Genomic DNA, 20,291 nt, shown 5'->3' with positions numbered 1-20,291 from the left:
TTGGACAGAACGAAGAGGACAGCTGTGTGGGTTTGTATTTCCATTGAGCCAATACTTAGGTCCATCAGCAATCTGAACTTTTAGGCAAAGCAAATACAAACATGCTCCACTTTTAGGAGAATTTTCTCAGTGGGAAAAAGATGAAATATGACAAACTAGAAAAGCAAACTGCTCCTTTATCTTGACATTTCTTGGCAAGCATGCTGAAACACATTTTCAGCATGTCTGACCTCATTTCACATGTCTGACCTCACATCCCTGGCTGTGCTCTTTATTGAATCGATTCATAGGATTGTAAGGCTAGGTGACCTTCAAGGGTCACCTCGATTCATTTCAGTGGCTTCAGACAGAAACAAATAAATTGTGCACAAGAACTCTAATTTTGAACAGCTCTAGAAAAAAAAAGACAGAGAGTTTCCTGAACTCCCATTTGTTAGTAACTGTTTCCCAGCCTTCACAGTTGGGAGGGTATGCCATACTGGTGCGGCATTGAGGCTTACTGCCCTCATTGGATTTGGGAGAAAATACAACCATGACCTCCGTAATTATAAACTCATACAGTACTAATAATCACCACCAGCAGCATGTGCTGAGTTTTGACTCTGTCCTGGGCACTATGTCAGACATTTGACACGTCTTCTCTTTTTTAATACTCCCAGCTGTCTCATAAGGTGGGTCTGCAGTTCAGAGATGAGAAAAACAAAGCTCAGCTTACCCACCTTCACCCAGGCAGTAAACGGCAGAGCTAACAACTAAATGTCTGCCTGATTAAATCGTACATATTCAGCAGATATTTACTGAGCATCTTCTATGTCACAGGCGATTTTTAGGCACTGGGGATACAACAGCCTAGTAAAGCAGATAAAAGTTCCTCGCAGCTTACATTCATGTAAGCCCGAGTTGTTAAGTACTGAGCTGTACTGAATAGATCATCATGCTGCCCTTTTACCCATTGCAATTAAGACTCAGATGGAGATTTTTTTTAATGAGCACATTCCTGTTTCTTTTTCAGCATTACAATTTGGTTCATGGAGGAAAATACTATCCTTATTTCCCATTTGCAAGGCATTTACAGAGAACATGAAGGATTATAGGAAAAACAAATCTGAAAATCAAATTATTTTTATACGCTAGCCTTTGTCACTAGTGTTGTGACAAATGTGTTCTCTAGAAAACATGTTAGAATATATTGCATTTCAAAATATTTCTAGAAAGGGAAAGCTATTCAGAATGTTTCCTTCATGTATAAACTCAAGGGAAAGTCAACAAGCACGTTTTACCCAGAAAACTGTTCCCAGACAAAAGAGGATTTTGCAATTTGTGTGTATTCTGAACATAAAAAAAACGGTCAGCTATAGTACTCCATCTGGAGATAAGCTTCCAAACTTTGTGAAAGCTGATTTGTTGTGACTGTGGCTGAAAGACTGAAATCAGACCCTTTGGCACTTGGCACATTTCACAGGCACTGGCCTTCTATTACAGAGTGTTTAAGAGGCCTCCAGGGCTCTGAAATGCAGTTCCAAGTCTTGTAGCCTTTTTTTCCCTGAAGCCAGATAACTGGGCTGTTTGTTGGCTGCATTTGGGGGCATCTCATTGCCCTATTGTGGCCGGAGGGAGAGTTTCTGTAGACCTCTAAAATGAGGCCAGAAGTGCCTGTAAGCCCAGATTCTTTGACACTTTTTGATAAGGAAGGCATGTGGACTGACAGGCCCCTGACGCCCTAAACACAGGGGCAGAAAACACCCCTCAGTGCTGCCTCTTCAGCTTATTCAGGGAAGAGCAGCCCTCACCCTAAAATAATAGGGACCAAAACCTGACATCATTTTACCACTTACGGTAACTTCCAGGATTAGTGGGTTAGTCTTCCCTCCACCATCATCCCATACGGAACCATACCATATGATTTTTTTAAAGGTATTTACTCATGAAATTTTCCAAAAAATCAGTAGCAACTCCCAAAACTCTAATTTTAACATCCCTTACTTTACATTGTCTTGGTAAAAACAAGTTTTTAAAAATAGATTATTTCTGTTAATAAAGTCTTCCTCGTTTCTTTCTTTTTTCCTTCTTGCTTCTGAGAGATGAGTGACATGCTTAAAAAGGTACCAAGTATTTTGTTTTACCATTCGTCAGTCAATAATTATTAGGCTTTCATCAGCTGCTTTTGTCTCCTGCCATGTTACGGATCCTAATGTACGTGTGATCCCTTAGCAATGAACTACAGACGTCTGCCGTTCCCCGCAGAATGTCCAGCTTTGTCTTTTGGCCCATTTCATTTTGTCAGAAAGATTCCTATTTAGCTTTGAATCTAGGAAGTCATAGGTCTGAATGTCACTGCATGCTGGGAGCTACTGCCACTCTTTGCAAGTCTATAAAACCCATGAGCTGCTTCTTACAGAGGCAGTGTGTTTGTGATAGTTATTTCTGATGAGTAGAGCTGTCACAATCTAGATATTCAAAGGGAGTATAAACTCATTCACCTTCCTGTAAATGTTTACATTAATCTAGAGGTCAAAGAATCGAGCCAGTTAAGAATCTTCCAAATTTCATGTTGAATCAAGTTGTGAATTTGTCAGTTCCACCTTAATTTGTTTCATAATAAAATGACCCAAATTCTTTTAGTACTGAGCTTTTGTTGGCACTTCTTAGATTACAACACAGCATACTACTCCTTAAATTACTGTTTCACGCCATGAAATGGCATCCCAGTGGCCTAAATAAGTATTAATGACCACTGATACTTATTCAGTGTTTGCCTTGTACATGCTTGGTGCAGAGGAGCACAGAATGATTCAAATACAGGCCCTGCTCTCTAGAAACACGAGTTCCAGAGTCAAAATACACAGCAGAACATCTAGGTCCAAGTGGTAGAAAACGTTTTCGACACACTTTTTTCAACATGGAAGGCCAATAGTACTGAGTCAAGATGTTTGCTGTTCTTTCTGAGCCATGCCTATGGCTGCCTCTCTTCAGGGCTCCCACACACAGTGTTTATCCCCACAGAATCTCTGGTCAAGTATTTTAAGTACCTGCTTGCTTACTAATGTTCTTCTCTGGATTAGAAATTCTTTAAGGGGACCATTTCATACTCATTTATCCAGAGTGCCTGGAACCTTTTAGACTCTCAGCAACATTTTTCAAATAATTGGATGGAAAAGTAAATGAGTGAGTTTAAAGAAAACAGGGCTGAATTTTACTGGGTACTTTTTTTCACTTTGTTTGAGTAATTCTCCATCTTTCTAAAATTACATTTATGGCTTGACAATTCTACCCTAGGAGTCTGACACACCCATACCAAAGCCTTTTAAACTCACCTTTTTCATTTATTTATATATTCATCATAACACCTATCAGATAGCTACCGTGTCTTGGCACTATGCTGAGTGGTGGGTGCTTAAATGATGATGATATAAGATTCCTATGTCAAGGGGACATCCCACGAGAATATATAGGGGGTTTGGAGATGCCTCTGTCCTACCTCACCCACACAACGGCTACCGTAATTTCTCAGGGTACAGAAATCAAATTAGAAACAGGAGCCATGGTCCAGCTCCAATATAAAAGAAATCAAGAGTAATGAGGATATTCTCCATTCCAGTGGAAGTCATAAAAGGTAATGGGACATTTTGCATTCACTCATTCGTTCACTCAACAATATTTATTAAAACTCACTATGTGCCAGGAGGTATTCACGGTACTGGAGATAAAAAACAAGATAAAAACAAAATCCCTGACTTCAGAAATCTTACTCTATGGAGGAGACAGAGTAAATAAACATATCAAATGTCAGTGATTTTAAATACTAAAATAAGAGAAATGAGGGGGATAGCAAAGAATGAGGGCGATAGGATAGCTGGGCACATTTTTATCCTCAAAAAAAAAAACAAAACAAAAACCTTTCAAGCACTGCCTAGAATCTAAATTCTACTTAAAAACTTTTTTCTAATAGAAATTTGAGTTTGTCCTGAAATCCTCTGAAATATAAGCAGCAATGCATATAATTTTATACTAAACAGCAAAAATATTGCAAAAAACATTTAAATATCTCCTTTTTTTCATGCTATTTTCTAGTCATGGCTTGAGGGAGGAAAAAATTACATGACTAAAGGAAATTGAAATGTGTTCTATTTCGTCTGCTTTGAGTTACTTTAAAAAGTCTGGGAATTGGTAGCTCATTTTGGATCAGAGAACCACCTAAAATAACTATTATACATTTAATGTTTCTAGTTCTGCTTCCTTTTTCCTTGTGAACTATTACTATTATTTATTACATTGATTATAGATCCAAAACTTTTTAACACATCCATATATGTTCGTAAACTTGTTATCCATTTAACGTGAGTTGCTTAAGCTTTGCATTTGAGATTTTAGACTTCTAAGCCCCTCTGCCTTCTAATACTGACATCAAAATACACACAAAACTTTGCTTGGTAAAAACAAAACAAAACACTATTGTTTGGTCTCGTCAATCAAAATTAGTACATCAAAGTTTTATTTTATAGGTTGTCTTATTAACCCAATAGTTTCTATATAGCTGCTTGCCTGTTGACTACTGTTTTTCAATTGTTGAATATATCTTAAGTGTTTCATTGAATCTAATTTTTAGATTATAAACATAATTAAATAAGGCTGCAGGGACAGCAGGGCATGACACTGTAGTAAGGGGTCACTTAATCCTACTTCCCGGAGCAGACAATTAGTTCATGTTGACTATGGGATCATGTCGACTATGGGAACAAGTTTTACTGTATCTCCTGTAATCATATATAAACTCCATGGAGTCTTTCTTTTTGAAGTTTGATTCTCAGGAAGATGAGAAATTGCTTCAAGCAACAGAGAAGTTTCAAGCTGAATGTGCCTTCAAGTTTCCAAATCGTCAGTGCCTTACAACAGTGATTGACATAACCGGGAAGACTGTCTTTGTCACTCGTTATCTCAAGCCTTTAAACCCTCCTCAGGAACTCCTTAATGCTTATCCCAACAACCCACAAGCAACAGCAGTAAGTATTTCATAGCTAATCAGGGCTGGTGCTAAAAGTGTGTTAAAAGTTCAGTATATTGCCATCTTAATTACCATATTTCACAACTTAAGAAAGTAACTATATCAAGATCATTAGTGATTAAAGTAATGATTAAAACTTTTTTAGTACCAGGAGGCTTAATGTTCTTTAGAAGAGTGTGAAGGTACCAGAGAGGATAATAACCTGTAGTTCACTCTTTCAACAAACAATCCCAGACATTATATTGGGTGCTGGAAAATTAATATTTAGAAAATTGTCTCCACATTCACAATGGCTTACAGGAACATGTTTTCATTATGTCTTGTCAAATACTTCACTAGGATTTGAACCTAGGCCTCTGACTTCAGAACTCGTGCATTTCCTACTATACCAAGATAACTATTCAGTATTATGTTTAATGCTATAAGCATTATTGAATTCAAATCAAGCAACAGGGATTTCCAGTATTTAAGTATGTACAGCATTAGGCCATCACCACAAAGCACATCCATACTGGACCATTAAAAATGCTTGCACCATTCTGTGGGCAGAGTATCACACTCGCACAACATCACACGTACAGAAGCCGTATGTTCTTCAGTGAGTACTGTAACCCATAACTGTCTTTGGAGAGTGGATAGTATAGGGAGTAATTGCTGCTAATGTCATTAACACAGTAATCTAGGAACAGGGTAATGATATATCTATTTGCAGATGTAAGTTCATGAAAAAACAAAAAAAACTTGTGTTCCACGTTTCATTTCCTTTTTTTTTATTAATTGATTTTGATTGAAAACCATAATAGGGACTTCTAGTCCCTGTAGTATAGATGTGCAGAAAAATTCTCCCAGTAGAGGACATTTAAGAGTGATGAATAAAATACTTAAAACATTTTTTAAATCATGGCTGAAATATGAAGAGACAGGAAACAACAAGAAAGCAAGATTCCACAAGAGGGAGGGTTTGAAATAGTGTTTTCTCTGACGGTGCCTACAGCTGGGTTTCATGACCTACAGGCTGTTGGAGAAGGAGAGAGCACAGGGGTGAGAACAGGCTGCAAGGCTGAATTAGGGGCTCAGCTACAGTTAGGACTCCCGGAGGATATCATCAGTGGGCAAACTAAGAAATATTGCCCTGCAGAAGGAGTCCTTCCTGTCCCAGCCTTGACTCTGGATGGAAGAGAAAACAAGAAAAGTCTCTCCTGTGAATTCCTAATCATGAAGCTGTATTTATTCACCTGTAGGCCAGAAATTTATACTACCTATAAGACCCAAAAGAACTTCAAATGAAAATTTAATTGAAAGTGTTCCCTGTTGGCAGTGCCCCTAGTTCCCTTTCAGCAGCAAACACAAATCCTTCTAAAAGAACGTCCTTTAAACTCCGCCTCAGAAAAATTCCACAGAAAATGTTCCAAGCAACATGAACATATAAAAGAAGAAATAATGAAGAAATAAGTCACCGTGAAGAAGATAAGAGTCAGCAGAAACAACTAACTGCAGAATTGGGCCACAAAGACTGCAGAAATTAGAATGATCAGATTCAGAACATAAGATAGATATCTTTAATAAGCTTAAGGAATCTAGGGAATTGAACATATAATAAAAGAGCAACGGACTATCAGAATTGGCAGGGAGATTGTTACAATCTGTAGAAATAAAAGATGGTATAGTTAAAATTAGAAATTAAACAAGCAGGTTAAACAAAACATTCAATTCAGAGTTAAGATACATACAGTTAAATACAGAAAGAACTACTGAACTAGAATACACATTCAAATAAATTACTTGATATATAGCATAAAAATAGAAAAAACATGGAACACAACATGGTTAAGAGACATGGAGGATGGCAGGAAGAGGACCAAATTGTGTATAAAAGGAGAAAAGCAATATTTAAAGAGAAAGAGCTGAGAATATTCAAGATTTGATGAAAGACAAGAATCCTGATTCAAGTGAATCCTGAGCAAGATAAGTAAAATGAAATGAAAATCAAGGCACATTATAGGGAACTACAAAGACAATATTCATCTTAACAGCAGCTCAAGAGTAAATCAGATTATCTACAAAAGAAAATGGTTAAACCAATAGACTTTTCAGTTACACAAATGAAAGCCAGAAAATGAATAATATCTTCAAAAGGCATAAAGAAAATAGTCATCAAACTAGTAATTTATAGCCAATGAAACTATCTTTCCCACAACCATTGGGAGAATTTACAACCAAAAGATTCTCACTTAAGAAATTTCTTTAAAATATACTTCAAAGAGAAGGAAGTCTCTTAGAAAATCCTAGACCCAACACAGAATGCTAGGTAAAAAAAGGGGGAGGGGGAAATTTGTGATTAAATGTTAACAACCATTGTCTTCATAGCAATAATAACAGCAATGTGAGTGAAAAATCAGGATAGAACAGAAATTTTGAAAAAAATACATATATGACAGGACAGGATTGATGAGGGTAATTTAATCTGGGCAAAGACATTTACGAACTTTAGAATTTAATTCAAATATTCACATTGAAATTTCTAGCACAACCACTTAAAAGAAAAAGAAAAGTGAGTATAGGATTTTTCCAGTCAAGATGGCAGAGTACGTAAACGCTGTGCTTACCTCCTCTCAGGACCACATCAATTACAATTCAACCACATAACAACCGATATTGAAAATCGCCTGAAGTTTAGCTGAACTGAAGCCCTACAACTAAGGACATACAGAAGAAGGCAGCCACCTCAAGACTGGTAGGAGGGGGAGAGACACAGAACAGGCTCGTCTCACAACCACGTGTGACCAGTAAAAATCAGGAGGGATATCTTGGCTGTGGAGGTCCTCTCTGGAGGAGTGAGAGGTCCCAGCCCCATGCCAGGCTCCTCAGCCCAAGGTTCCAGTACCGGGGAAAGAAGTCCCCACAACTTCTGGTTGTGAAAACAAGTGGAGATTGTGGCTGAGTGAGATGGAGGGAGGCTTGGGTCCCAGATGCTCCGATTAAAGGGACTATGCAGAGACTTACTTGCTGATGGACTTACTTGCTCTGAGCTCCAGCACTGGGGCAATGGCTTGAAAGGTGCCAGAGACATACAGAGAGGAACTGAAATGCCTGGCGTCAGCGCAAGGGCTGGAGGGGCAGCTTTCTGCTGGACAGAGGAGCTGTCAGAAGCCATTGTTTCTTTGTTGAGTCCTCCCCCCTCCCTGCATGCAGACACCGGGGGCTGCTGTGTCTGATGTTCAATCTGTCTATCACCTTTCGTCTGCCCTGTCCTAGTGATTCCCAGAGACCCAAGCGATACATCCAAGGCCACTTCCAGTGGCTTTCCCATACAAACAACTTGTCTTAGCACATGCTGAGGACTTTCATAAAATTTCTCAAAGGTTCACAAAAACCCAAATGAGCAGTATCTGACTTAGGCATGTCCTGTACCTCTGGCTGAGCAGCCCTAAGCCCACACTAGCGACAGCCAGCCTCAGTTCACAGCTTGGCCTCTTGAGGCACCTCTAAGTCCAGTGCAGTCGGTGGCTATCTGTGGATTGCTGCATAAGATCATTCTGCGAAGACCAGGAGGCGTAGCAGCCCTACCTAATACATACAAACAAACACCTGGAGGCAGCCAAAATGGGGAGACAAAGAAACATGTCCCAAATAAAAGATCAAAACAAAGCTCCAGAGAAAGAACTAAGCAAAATGGAGACAAGCAATCTACCAGATGCAGAGTTCCAAACACTGGTTATTAGGATGCTCAGTGATCTCAGAGAACTTCAACAAAGAGAGAGAAACCAAAGAAATAAAGAATAACTGAAATGAAAAATATACTTGAGGGAATCAGCAGATTAGATGAACCAGAGGATCGAATCAGCGATTTAGAAGATAAAGTAGCAGGAAGACCTGCACACAGCTTTCATGAGCAGCACAACACTGAATTGCAAGAGATCCAAGATGGTGGAGTAAACACTATGTCTGCTTCCTTTCATGAACAAATTAAAATTACAACTAAATTATACAACAGTCAACCTGGAGAACCATCTGAAGTCTGGCTAAACATAAGTTTTCTAACTAAGGATATAAAGAAGCCACATTGAGCCTGGCAGGAGGGACGGAGACGCCGAAACTGGCTAACACCAAACCTCCAGGTGGCGGTTGAGAACCATGAGGGACATCTCAGCTGCTGAGCTCCTCCCAGAGGAGCGAGGGACCCCAGCCCACACTAGCATCCCCAGCCCAGAGTACTGGTGCCAGGAAGAGGAGCCCTCACATCTGGCTGTGAAACGCATTGGGGATTCCAACCGTCCAGGTGAGATGAAGGCAATGGAAAACGCAAGCATCCTCTCAAAGGTTCCCCTCACACAGACTCCCTCACTCCCACGCACTCACTTTGGGCTCCAGCGGAGGGACAACTCAAGGGTTGTCAGAGACATACAGGGAGGAGTGGGGGACAGTCTGGGTTGTGTTGCTTCAGGTTGAGGGCTGGAGGACAGTCGCCATTTTCCTATGAGGCGTCCTCCTCCCAGGTGCCATCTTTCCTGTGTTGAGCCAGCCCCCACGTGGCCAAATCTGAATCTGATTGGTCTAGTGAGTTCTGCAGCTCCAACCTGCTGACTCACTGGTATCCTTCCCCACCCAACTCCCCCAATGCCAGGGGCACTTTCTCCAAAAGCAGCCAGCCCCGCCCAAATTGCATTCTTTCTTGGAAAACTGTCAGAGCTGACAGACCCCCGGTGAGTGGTGACTGGCCCCAGTGTGCTCTGAGACTTTTGCTGAGTCGCTTCAGGTTCAGCACTGACACCAAACCAGAATTTACATTAAGCTCAAGCCCACAACTCTTCCCACTCTAGGGACTCCCTGAGACTGCTTCACCCAATTTGTGTACCACACAAGGCTTTATCAGTGCCTGAACCTTAAGGGAGCTGGCAGGTGGCAGTGGGCCTCGGATGACCTGGTATTTTTCAGAGCTACCCTAGACCCTGTACTGATGGCAGACATCCTCAGTTTGCAGTGTGGCCTCTTCCGACGTGCCTCCAGGGTTAGCACAGGCAACGAACAATTGTGGATTGATTTGTAGCTCTTACCAGGTAGTCCCCAGCTGGTCATAGGCAATGGCTGACCTGGGCTTGCAACAGAGCCCCTCCCAAGAGGCCCCAGAAACAACATACTTGGAGGTTGGCTTCAGACCACAGTAGAGCACCACCAATTAACCCCAGAAGCAGGACATACAAAGGGCAGTTTCAACAGGCACCAGAGCCTGCTGGGGTGAATCCCACTCAGTGGGGTAAGTCCCACACACAGCAGCCTGCAAGCTGTAGATGTGGCCAAACCCCACAGCCAATCAGCCTGAGGGTCAATCCCACCCACTGACGTGCCAATAGCAATCACGGCTCAACTATAACAGGAGGGCACACACAAGCTACACAAGATACACTCCTGAAGCCCCCAGTGTAAATGACCAGAAAGACAGTGCTACTGGGCCCACAGAGCACCTACTACCTAAGGCCACCCAGCCAAGACTGGGGGACACAGCAGATCTACCTAATACACAGAAACAAAATACATATGCCAAAATGAGGAAACAAAGAAATACATCGCGAATGAAAAAACAGGAGAAAACTCCAGAAAAACAACAAATAGAGACAAGCAGCCTACCAGATACAGAGTTCAAAACAATTGTTTTAAGGATGCTCAAGGAACTCAGTGAGAACTTCAACAAAGACAGAGCAAGCATGAAAAAGGACATAGAAACAATAAAAAAGAACCAGTCATAAGTGAAGAATACAATAACTGAGATGAAGAATGCCTAGAAGAAATCACCAGCAAAAGTTATAAAGGAAAAGAACAATAAATTTGACCACATTAAAACTGAGAACTTGGGCTAGCAAAAAGTACCACAAAGTGAGTGAAAAGATAAGCCACAAATCAGGATAGATACTATAACACAGATAATAGAAAAAGGAATAGTAGCTAGAATGTATTTTTAAAATACCTACAAATCAGTAATAAAATGTGCAAAATACTTAAACAGAAATTTGCATAAGTGGAAACATGAAAGGTCAATAAACATATGAAAAGATCTTCAACCTCCTTAGAAATTATAGAAATATGTGTTATAACCACAATGATGCCCTGATCTTGGTTTCTAAAAACTACTGCCCTCTAAAAAGAACCAGGGCTCCTTGAGAAACGTCTGCTTTCAGGACTGAGCTAGAGAAGACATAAGATGACCCTGGAAAGTCTTGTTATACCATGGAGTAAGAAAGTGCAAATAATAATAATAATAATGATAATGATAATAATAATGAAGACATTTCCAAGAGACACAGGAACCAGTTTCTTCATCTGTAAAAAATAGATAGTAATAACAATGACCTTCCTCACAGGGTGTTTGGAGATTAAATGAGATAATATCAATACACTTGTGAGCATGCATTTCAATTTTGCACACATAAACATTTGTGATATATGAAACTTGCTTGCAAAAAATGAGGTCGAGGATCCAGCTTTCTATTTTATGAGAAATTGTTTTTTGGGGGTTTTTTTTGAGAAATTTTTTTAAAGCTGATTTATTTTTTTTTAAAACAGGAACTGTTGGCTCGGTATGTGTCATTGATTCCTTTCTTGCCTGACACTGTTTCATTTGCTGGCATCTGTGACTTGTGGAGCACATCTGATGTAAGTAGTTCTTCCCACAGATATACTAGCTTGAGCTGACTTCATTGAATATTAGCTAAATGGCTTCCAACTTTCATTAGTCATTATCAAAATCTACTTGAGCTAAATTCTGAAGTATTTTTTTCTTTATGGCTCAATTTGCCCAAAGTTCAGAAGTTAAAAAGTATTTGCACAAAGAATAAGAAAAGAAACACTTCAGATGATTTAATGCTGATTTATGCTTTCAGTAATACCTTAACAATATCCCAGTTGTATTCATTTTTGAAAAATCAAAATTACACCCTATATTACATTTTGGAAATCAAAAATTCCTTAATTTGTGGGCTTCTTCAGGCATGGCATGGCATTATTCATCCAGAAAGTGTTTCTTGGTCACCTACCACATGTCAGACACTGTACTTAGTTCTGGCTGTGAGCCAAAGAAACATGGCCTCTGCCCTCTGGAACTTACAATCGATGTGTTCCAAATACTTCCAAGTGGATCTTCAGTGGGATGAAACAAACCTCCATCACTATATTCATTCTGCCTCTGGATCTCATGTTGTACTCTGTTTGCATAAAATTAAACGGTATTATATAACTACTTTTGAAAGATAGCTCTAAACCAAAGAAATTGAAGTATACTTTCCATTTTTTATTCTCCATTTTTTAATCTATTTTGGCAACATAATGTTGATAATCTTAGAGATAAATTATCCACAGCCTGGAAACATCTATAAGATATAAAAAAAAAAGAAAAAAGAATAGTCCACGTACTCTAGAAACAGACTGGCTTTACCGTTCCTAGGTACTACCCCATCTCCCTGAGCCTCCACTTTGTCGTCTGTAAAATGGACTTATAAGCATACCTCCCTCAAAGGTTTGTTCTAGAGTTAAGTCAACGTGCTTAAAACACTGTGGGGGTGTGCAGGGAGGTATGAATAGGTGGAGCACACATGATTTTTAGGACAGTGAAAAATGCTCTGTATGATACCAGAAAGATGGATACATGTCATTACACAGAGGATGCCAAAAAATATATACACGTTTTAAGAAAGGAAAAACTGTATTGAAATTGTAATACTCAATATGTACCAATAACAGATGAACACAAGTCACGTTTGACTTCTGTAATTACAAGAGGTGTTCAAAGTGGTTACCATCAGCATAATTTTAAGTCTTTTCCTTTCTTAAAATGTGTATACATTTTTTAGCACCCTCTGTATATTTATCAAAACCCATAGAATGTACACCACCAGAGTGAACTCTTATCTTACGTAAACTATAGACTTTGGGTAATTTTGATGTGTCAGTATAGGTTTACCAATCCTAACAAATATACCAGAGCCCCACTCTGGTGGGATATATTGGTAATGAGGAGGCTGTGTGTGTGGGGAAAGGAAGTATATGGGAAATCTCTGTACCTCCCTCCCAACTTTTCTGTTACCTTGAAATTGCTCTAAAAAGTCTTTTAAAAGTGTTCAGTACATAGTGAGCTGAAAAGTAAATGAAAAGTGAAACTTTGAAATTTGTCTCTCCCACCCCACAGTGCTAATTGATTTTAGAAATCCATGTCATCCAGGTCAGAGAAAACACCATGTCCACTATAAGTGGTGTTTTTGTGGTTTTTTGCTTTTTTTTTTAAATGAACTAAAACACAGTACCAAAATTTGGAAACATTTTTACAAATAGATCTTACATTTTAAGGCACTAATTTTAACAATGACTTTTTATAATCCTGTACAACCAATCCAGAATGAAACAGTCAGTCAATGCAACATAATTTTCTTTTCTTTTTGTCAGCAATTTCTTGACCTCCTGGCAGGAGATGAAGAAGAGCATGCAGTATTACTCTGTAATTACTTTCTCTCCCTGGGTAAAAAGGCCTGGCTCGTGATGGGCAATGCTATTCCAGAGGTAAGACCATTGGGCTGGCTCTAACAGAGTATAGTTGTCTAACAGGGTCGTGGTATGTTCGCGATCATAAACAGCACTTATTTTCATAACGATACTTAGAGTTGCACAGTGTGGCCCAGAGGTTCCAGAATAGGCAGAGAGAACCAGTGATGAGACACAAAATGGTTTTCAGTGGTACCCGACTACCGAGCCCTATACAATCCTTTAGACTGGTTTCTTTGGTTGGTTGGTTGTTATTGTTTTGTTTTGTTTTGTTTTTTGGCAAATCTGAATCCTTCACCACCCAAAGCCCCCACCTAGATCTGTCCTTTTAGTATGAGTGTCCTCCTATCCATTACTAAGAATTCTGATTCGCTCCGTGATCTAGTGTTATTCATGCCAAGGAGTAAAGGGGATCAGAAGTGGGGCAAGGTTAGAGACCTCTCCTGTCACTCCCACTGCTTCTAGAGGCATCTGCTACTCACCTGGTGGGCAAAGGGAGCAACACATAACCACAGGAATGAAGAAAAGAATGTTAGCAGAGATATTTTGATATTATCATTGTTGTTTTTATTAGACTGGAGACTTAGTGACTATAGAATTTGTTTCCCTGCCCACTGCAACTATCCCTACATTTTGGGCACATTGGAGTAATCTGGGGTACAAGTTTAGCAAGTTCACATGGACTGAAGCAGCTTATCCAAAGAGTGTTTCAAAAAGAAGGCTATGAGGCTCTAGCAATCCTCTAGAAATGAAATAGCACAAGTCCTGCTAGGCAGATAGTATCATATCTGAACCCTAATTCATTTTCCATCATTATCTTCCAGGTAGCCTGGTACAAGGAAAAGAACACTGGGCTAGGAAGTCACAAGCCTGGGTTTCAGGCTCAAATGCCCACTCCTCATGAGCTGTATGAGTCTAAGAAAGTCACTTCACAACTCAGCTTTATAAGGAAATTGGGATAATTTTTGCCCTGCCTTCCCCGGAAGGCTATTGTGAGAATCAAATGAAATCATACATGAGCAATAAATGAATAGTTGCTCACTGTAGAAAAAGAATCCAATAATATAAAAGTATTCTGAGTAAAAAGTTAAGTCCCTCTTCAGGCTCCAATCCTCAATCCCACCAACTCCTCACATGCAGTCACTGTTGAGAGTTAAATAGTTTGTGTCCTCTCAAATCATCTTCTATGCATTTACTTAATTACAAAGGTATATCAGGTATTAGTCACTGTATTAGAAATAAAGTATTCAGACATAATTAGCCTTCTAAATACCCGAAAGACAATCTTACTGATTCTAAAAAGAAAATGCAATGACTTTTTTTTCCCTTAAACCCATTTTCTTTGTTTCGTCCTATTTCTTTCTTGTATAACTTTTTTTTTTTTTAATTGGGGAAAGGGAAAGGACTTTATTGGAGTATAGTTTGTACTTCTAGGATTTTTCCAAGTCAAGTTGTTGTCCTCTTTTTTTTTTTAATTTATTGGGGTGACAATTGTTAGTGAAATTACATAGATTTCAGGTGTACAATTCTGTATTACATCATCTATAAATCCCATTGTGTGTTCACCACCCAGAATCAGTTCTCCTTCCATCTCCTTCCATGAGGGTAAGGATCCCCCTTACCCTCATCTCCCTACCCTCACCCCTCTTACCCTATGGTAACCACTAAACTATTGTCTGTGTCTATATGAGTTTTTTGTTTCTCATTTGTTTGTCTTGTTCTTTTGTTGTTGTCCTTTCAATCTTACTTGTGGAGGGCACCGTTCAGCTCCAGGTCCAGTTGCTGTTGTTAGTTGCAGGGGGCACAGCCCACCATCCCTTGCGGAAGTAGAGCAGGCAACCTTGTGGTTGAGAGCTGGTGCTCCCACCAACTGAGCCATCTGGGAGCTCAGCGGCAGCTCAGCTCAAGGTGCCGTGTTCAATTTTAGTTGCAGGGGGCGCTGCCCACCATTCCTTGCAGGAGCCAAACCGGCAACCTGTGGTTGAGAGCCCACTGGCCCATGTGGGAATCGAACCGGCAGCCTTCGGCACGGAGCCTGAGCCACCGCCTGAGCCACCGGGCCGGCCCCAGTGACCGCTTATTTTCATTAATAATAGTTCTTTAGCCAATCTTAAGATACATTGGCTGAGTAACTCAGCTACTATCCCCACTTGGTCACTACACTGCACTACCGCAGTAGCAGATGCAAGAATTTTTCAAAGGTAAACATTGATTTTATTTCTTAAATCCAGCTCCTCCTAGAACTTCAAACTATTTTCACCATTATCCATGGATTTTAGAAATTAGGGGTCCAACTAAAATAATGAGTTGTTTGTGCTAACGACTTATTCACCTTAATTGCATAATTAGTTGGAGACTGTTTTAATGGCTATTTTCCTTTAGGGTCCAACTGCCTATGTGCTGACTCGGGAGCAAAGTCACTATTTAATATGGAATCCCTGCAGTGGACACTTTTATGGACAATTTGATACATTCTGTCCCTTAAAAAGTGTGGGCTGTTTAATAGGTCCTGATAATGTAAGTATTAACATTTCCTCTTAAACATGGTTTGCTGACTTGCTTTTTTTTTTAAATTGACCTACTTATTTCAGTAACATTTTGTGTATGAAATAATTTTATATAAACATATACCTATGCCAATTACATAAATGTAATGTCAAGCACAGGGGCAGAACTGTCCCAAATAAAACTGTTGGTTGAATTAGTCATTTGACCTGCAGAGAAGCAGAATGAAGTTAAAGAATATGGGTTTCAGTTTCAGAGGACCTGAATTTGTGTCTTGGCTCTGTCCTCAGTTTTCCCTTCCAAAATAGAGTTTACAATGTCTAATTCTCATGTTTTGAGAACTAAATGAGGCAAATTTATCACCTGAGAAGACTGAGTTCCTTCCTTCCTTCCTTTCTTTTTTTTTTAAGACAGATTCCCAGGTACTATCAGGTGATTCTCGTGGCACCCAGTTTGGGGGACCATTTAATTATGACGGATGCTGTATAAAGCAGGGGTTAGAAACATGAGTTATGGAGTCAGACTGCCTGAGTTTTTAAACTCCAACTTCATCATTTACTAGTTGTGCGAGCTTGGGAAAGTTTCTTCATCTCACACAGCCTCCGTTTCTTCAGTAGTAACATGGAGGTAATAGTAATAATTAGAGAGTAGTTGTGAGAAGTAAATGAGATAATCAGTGTAAAACAGCTAACACACAGTAATAACTCCTTCCTGGCTGCTGTGATTTTTAAAATAATCATTACCAAGCTTAGTGGTCTCTGAATTTAATGCATCTGTCAGAAAAATTAGTTGAGCACGCATCCGCGATATACGTATTTTCACTTATAAATTGTATATATTTACTTGTGCACCTATTTGTGTTACACATACAGAAAAAAACTCTTAAAAATAAAAGACGTAACTAGAAGACCTAATATTTTCTTCTCACACCCCTGGGGTGCGCACCCTCCTTTCAAGATCACTGATCTACTTTTTACGGTTACTGATGAAATTAAAGATAATATAAGCGGAGCACCCAGCAAAGTGCCTGTCTTTCATAAGTGTTCAGCAAATGGCAACTATTATTAATTACCAGTGTGAAAAGAGAACTGTGGAGCACCATTCTCATGTTAAGTATTATTTTAAATTAAAAGCATTATCATAATCATAAATGATCTGATAAGAGCGATCTACGTTTAGAGAACCATTTTAAGGTCGTTAGTAATCAGTCAACAGGCACTGACAAAGCCTTCAAGGAACTCCATTCTCTGTGAAAATTATTATTAGTTCTCAAAACAATTACTGCATAGTTGAGTAAGTCCCATAAAGCCCAAGTTTTATGAGGAAGAGACCCCCTTTTCTCCTAACAAGATGGCAACAGTGGCTCACAGTCGTGCATGCCGCATGGCAGCAGTTCCACACCTGCTCTGAGCCTCTACTGCCCTCACCAGAGAACCTCCCACCTGCCCTCGCTGTGTTGGCCTGGTACCCTGAAACCTCAACTGCCCTTGGCTCTACCACACAACCTCTCAGGATTGTCTGCCCTTCTCCTACTCCACTCCTTTGCCAAGAAACAAGTCTCTCCCCTTTCGACCATGTTTGTGTTGCCATTTCTACTCCACGACTTGTCTCCCCTCCTTGTTCCAACTCGCCCCAATAGTTTTTTCTCTCCTCTTCTACTTATTGATGTTGTCAGAGTCCAACAATTCTAAAATACGCTTCTTCCAACCTGACTACACCCTAAATGACCATCATCCCTCTTTCCTTCCTTTCCAAAATTCTTCAAATACTAATTATATCCTGACTTCCACGTTCCCAATAAACTCAGACTTTAACTCAATCTAGTTCCTCTTCCAAGACCATCCTACAGAAATTAAACTCTAAGAAGTACCATTATCTTGCTAATGGATAAATAAATCCAATGGTTTACTCTTTTTCCTTACTAAGAATAAACTTCCCACCTTGGATTTCAAACGGTATGTAATCTGACCTCAATGTTTGTTTTTTTTAATTCTATTGGAGGAATATTGGTGAACAGTAGTTTCTCCAGAGCCCATGAGCTCCAAGTCCAGTCGCCATTTTCAATCTTTAGTTGCAGGGGGGGAGGGGGCAGCCCACCATCCCATGCGGAAATTGAACCAGCAACCTTGTTGAGAGCTTGTGCTCTAACCAACTGAACCATCTGGCTGCCCCTCCAGAAGCTAAGTGGCAACTCATTGTCTTCAATCTAGCTGTGGAGGGTGCAGTTCACTGGCCCATGCGGGAATCGAACCAGCAACCCTGTTGTTCAGAGCTCGCGCTCTAACCAACTGAGCCATCCAGGCACCCTCTAACCTCAATTTTTTTTTCTTTTTTTTTTTTTAGCATCTACAATTTTTTTTTGTGTGTGTGTTGTTGTTTTTTTTGTATTAGTTTCAGGTGCACAAGACAAAGTAATACTTAGACGTTTATCTTTTATATCCCTCACACTGTGTGAAACACCCTCCCCCACTATCCCTCTGATATTGCACAGAGCCATTACATTTCCACTGCCTCTATTCCTAATGCTGTACTCCGATTCTTGTAAATACACACACACACACACAGACACACACACAAACTTGTAGTTGACATTCATTATTGTTCAGCTTCAGCTTCAGGTGTACAGTGCAGTGATCAGGCATCTACATCATCCCTGAGGTGGTCTCCCTAATGCAACAAGTGTCCATCAGATGCCCTATACAATCTTTACAACATTATTGATTACATTCCCCAAATTAATTTTCAAAACCCTGTGGCCATCTTGTGGTTACTGTTTTCTAATCCCCTCACCTTTCCCCTTATCCCCACTACCCCTCCCATCTAGCAACCCTCAGTTTTTCCTCTTTGTCTCCAAAACTGTTTCTGATTAGTTCATTCACTTATTTTCTTTAGATTCCACATATAAGTGAGATCATATGGTATTTGTCTTTCTCTGTCTTATTTCACTTAACATAATGTTCTCTAGGTCCATCCATTTTGTTGCAAATGATAAGATTTCTTTCTTCTTTATGGCTGCGTAATACTCCATTGTATAAATGTACCAGTTTCTTAATCCAGTCACTACCGATGGGCATTTCGGTTGTTTCCATGTCTTGGCTATTGTGTATAGTGCTGCAATAAACATAGGAGTGCATAAAGTTTTCTGAATTAGAGTTTTGGATTTCTCCGGATACCGAGGAGTGGAATTCCTGGATCATAAGGTAGTTCCATTTTCAGATTTTTGAGATACCTCCATACTATTTTCCATAGTGGCTGCACTAACCTGCAATCCCACCAACAGTGCACTAGCGTTCCCTTTTCTCCACATCCGCGCCAGCATTTGCTGTTTGTTGATTTATTGATGATAAGCCATTTTGACTGGGGTGAGGTGGTATCTCATTGTGTTTTTTATTTGCATTTCTCTGATGGTTAGTGAGATTGAGCATTTTTTCATATGTCTGTTTGCCATCTGTATGTCCTTTTTAGAAAAATGTCTCTTCGTGTCCTCTGCCCATTTTTCAATTGGGTTTTTTTGGAGTTGAGTGAGTTTTTTATAAATTTGTGATATTAACCCCTTATCAGATATATCATTGGCAAATATCTTTTCCCATTCAGTAGGATCCCTTTTTGTCTTATTGATGGTTTGCTTTGCTGTGAAAAAACTTTTTAGGTTGATGTAATCCCACATGTTTGTTTTTTCTTACTTCCCTCGCGCGAGGGGATATATCAGTGAAAATCTTACTCCGGGTAATGTCCATGAAGTTTCTTCCTATATTTTCTTCTAGATATTTTATGGTTTCAGATCTTACATTTAAGTCTTTAAGCCATTTTGAATTTATTTTTGTATATGGCGTAAGGAGGTGGTCCAGCTTCATTTTTTTGCATGTGTCTGTCCAGGTTTTCCAGCACCATTTATTGAATAGACTGTTTTTACCCCACTGTACATTCTTGCTTCCATTGTCATAGATTAAATGGCCATATAGGCATGGATTTATTTCTGGACTCTCTATTCTGTTCCATTGATCTATGTGTCTGTTTTTATGCCAGTACCATGCTATTTTGATTACTGTAGCCTTGTAGTATAATTTGATGCCAGGTATTGTTATACCTCCCACTTTGTTCTTATTTCTCAAGATTGCTGAGGCTATCCAGGGTCTTTTATGGTCCCATATAAATTTTAGGATCATATGTTCTATTTCTGTGAACTCAAATGTTTTTTTACAGCATTATTTCCCAGTACTTTTCTGCACATTCTCTACCCTACAGAATAATTGTAGTT

General features: G+C 39.6%; 1 protein-coding gene across 12 annotated transcripts in view; it reads left to right on the top strand.

Moving 5' to 3' along the window:
* Positions 1-20,291, top strand: part of CC2D2A (coiled-coil and C2 domain containing 2A) — a 113,485-nt gene that overhangs the window by 85,667 nt on the left and 7,527 nt on the right. For 5 of the 12 annotated variants that reach the window (XM_081055936.1, XM_081055931.1, XM_081055935.1 and 2 more), the window contains 5 exons: positions 2,082-2,102; positions 4,797-5,000; positions 11,561-11,650; positions 13,433-13,546; positions 15,911-16,045. In XM_081055936.1, the coding sequence (XP_080912062.1) occupies positions 2,082-2,102; positions 4,797-5,000; positions 11,561-11,650; positions 13,433-13,546; positions 15,911-16,045 (564 nt within the window). Of the gene's footprint in view, positions 1-2,081; positions 2,103-4,796; positions 5,001-7,618; positions 10,721-11,560; positions 11,651-13,432; positions 13,547-15,910; positions 16,046-20,291 lie in introns of those variants that run through there. The other 7 variants (XM_081055938.1, XM_081055937.1, XM_081055939.1 and 4 more) reach the window with 3 other exon arrangements.

Source organism: Rhinolophus hipposideros (assembly GCF_964194185.1).
Source record: "Rhinolophus hipposideros genome assembly, chromosome: 1".
NCBI classification, from domain to species: Eukaryota; Metazoa; Chordata; class Mammalia; order Chiroptera; family Rhinolophidae; genus Rhinolophus; species Rhinolophus hipposideros.
Note: the sequence above shows the minus strand (reverse complement) of the source record. Positions and strands in the feature narration are given on the sequence as shown.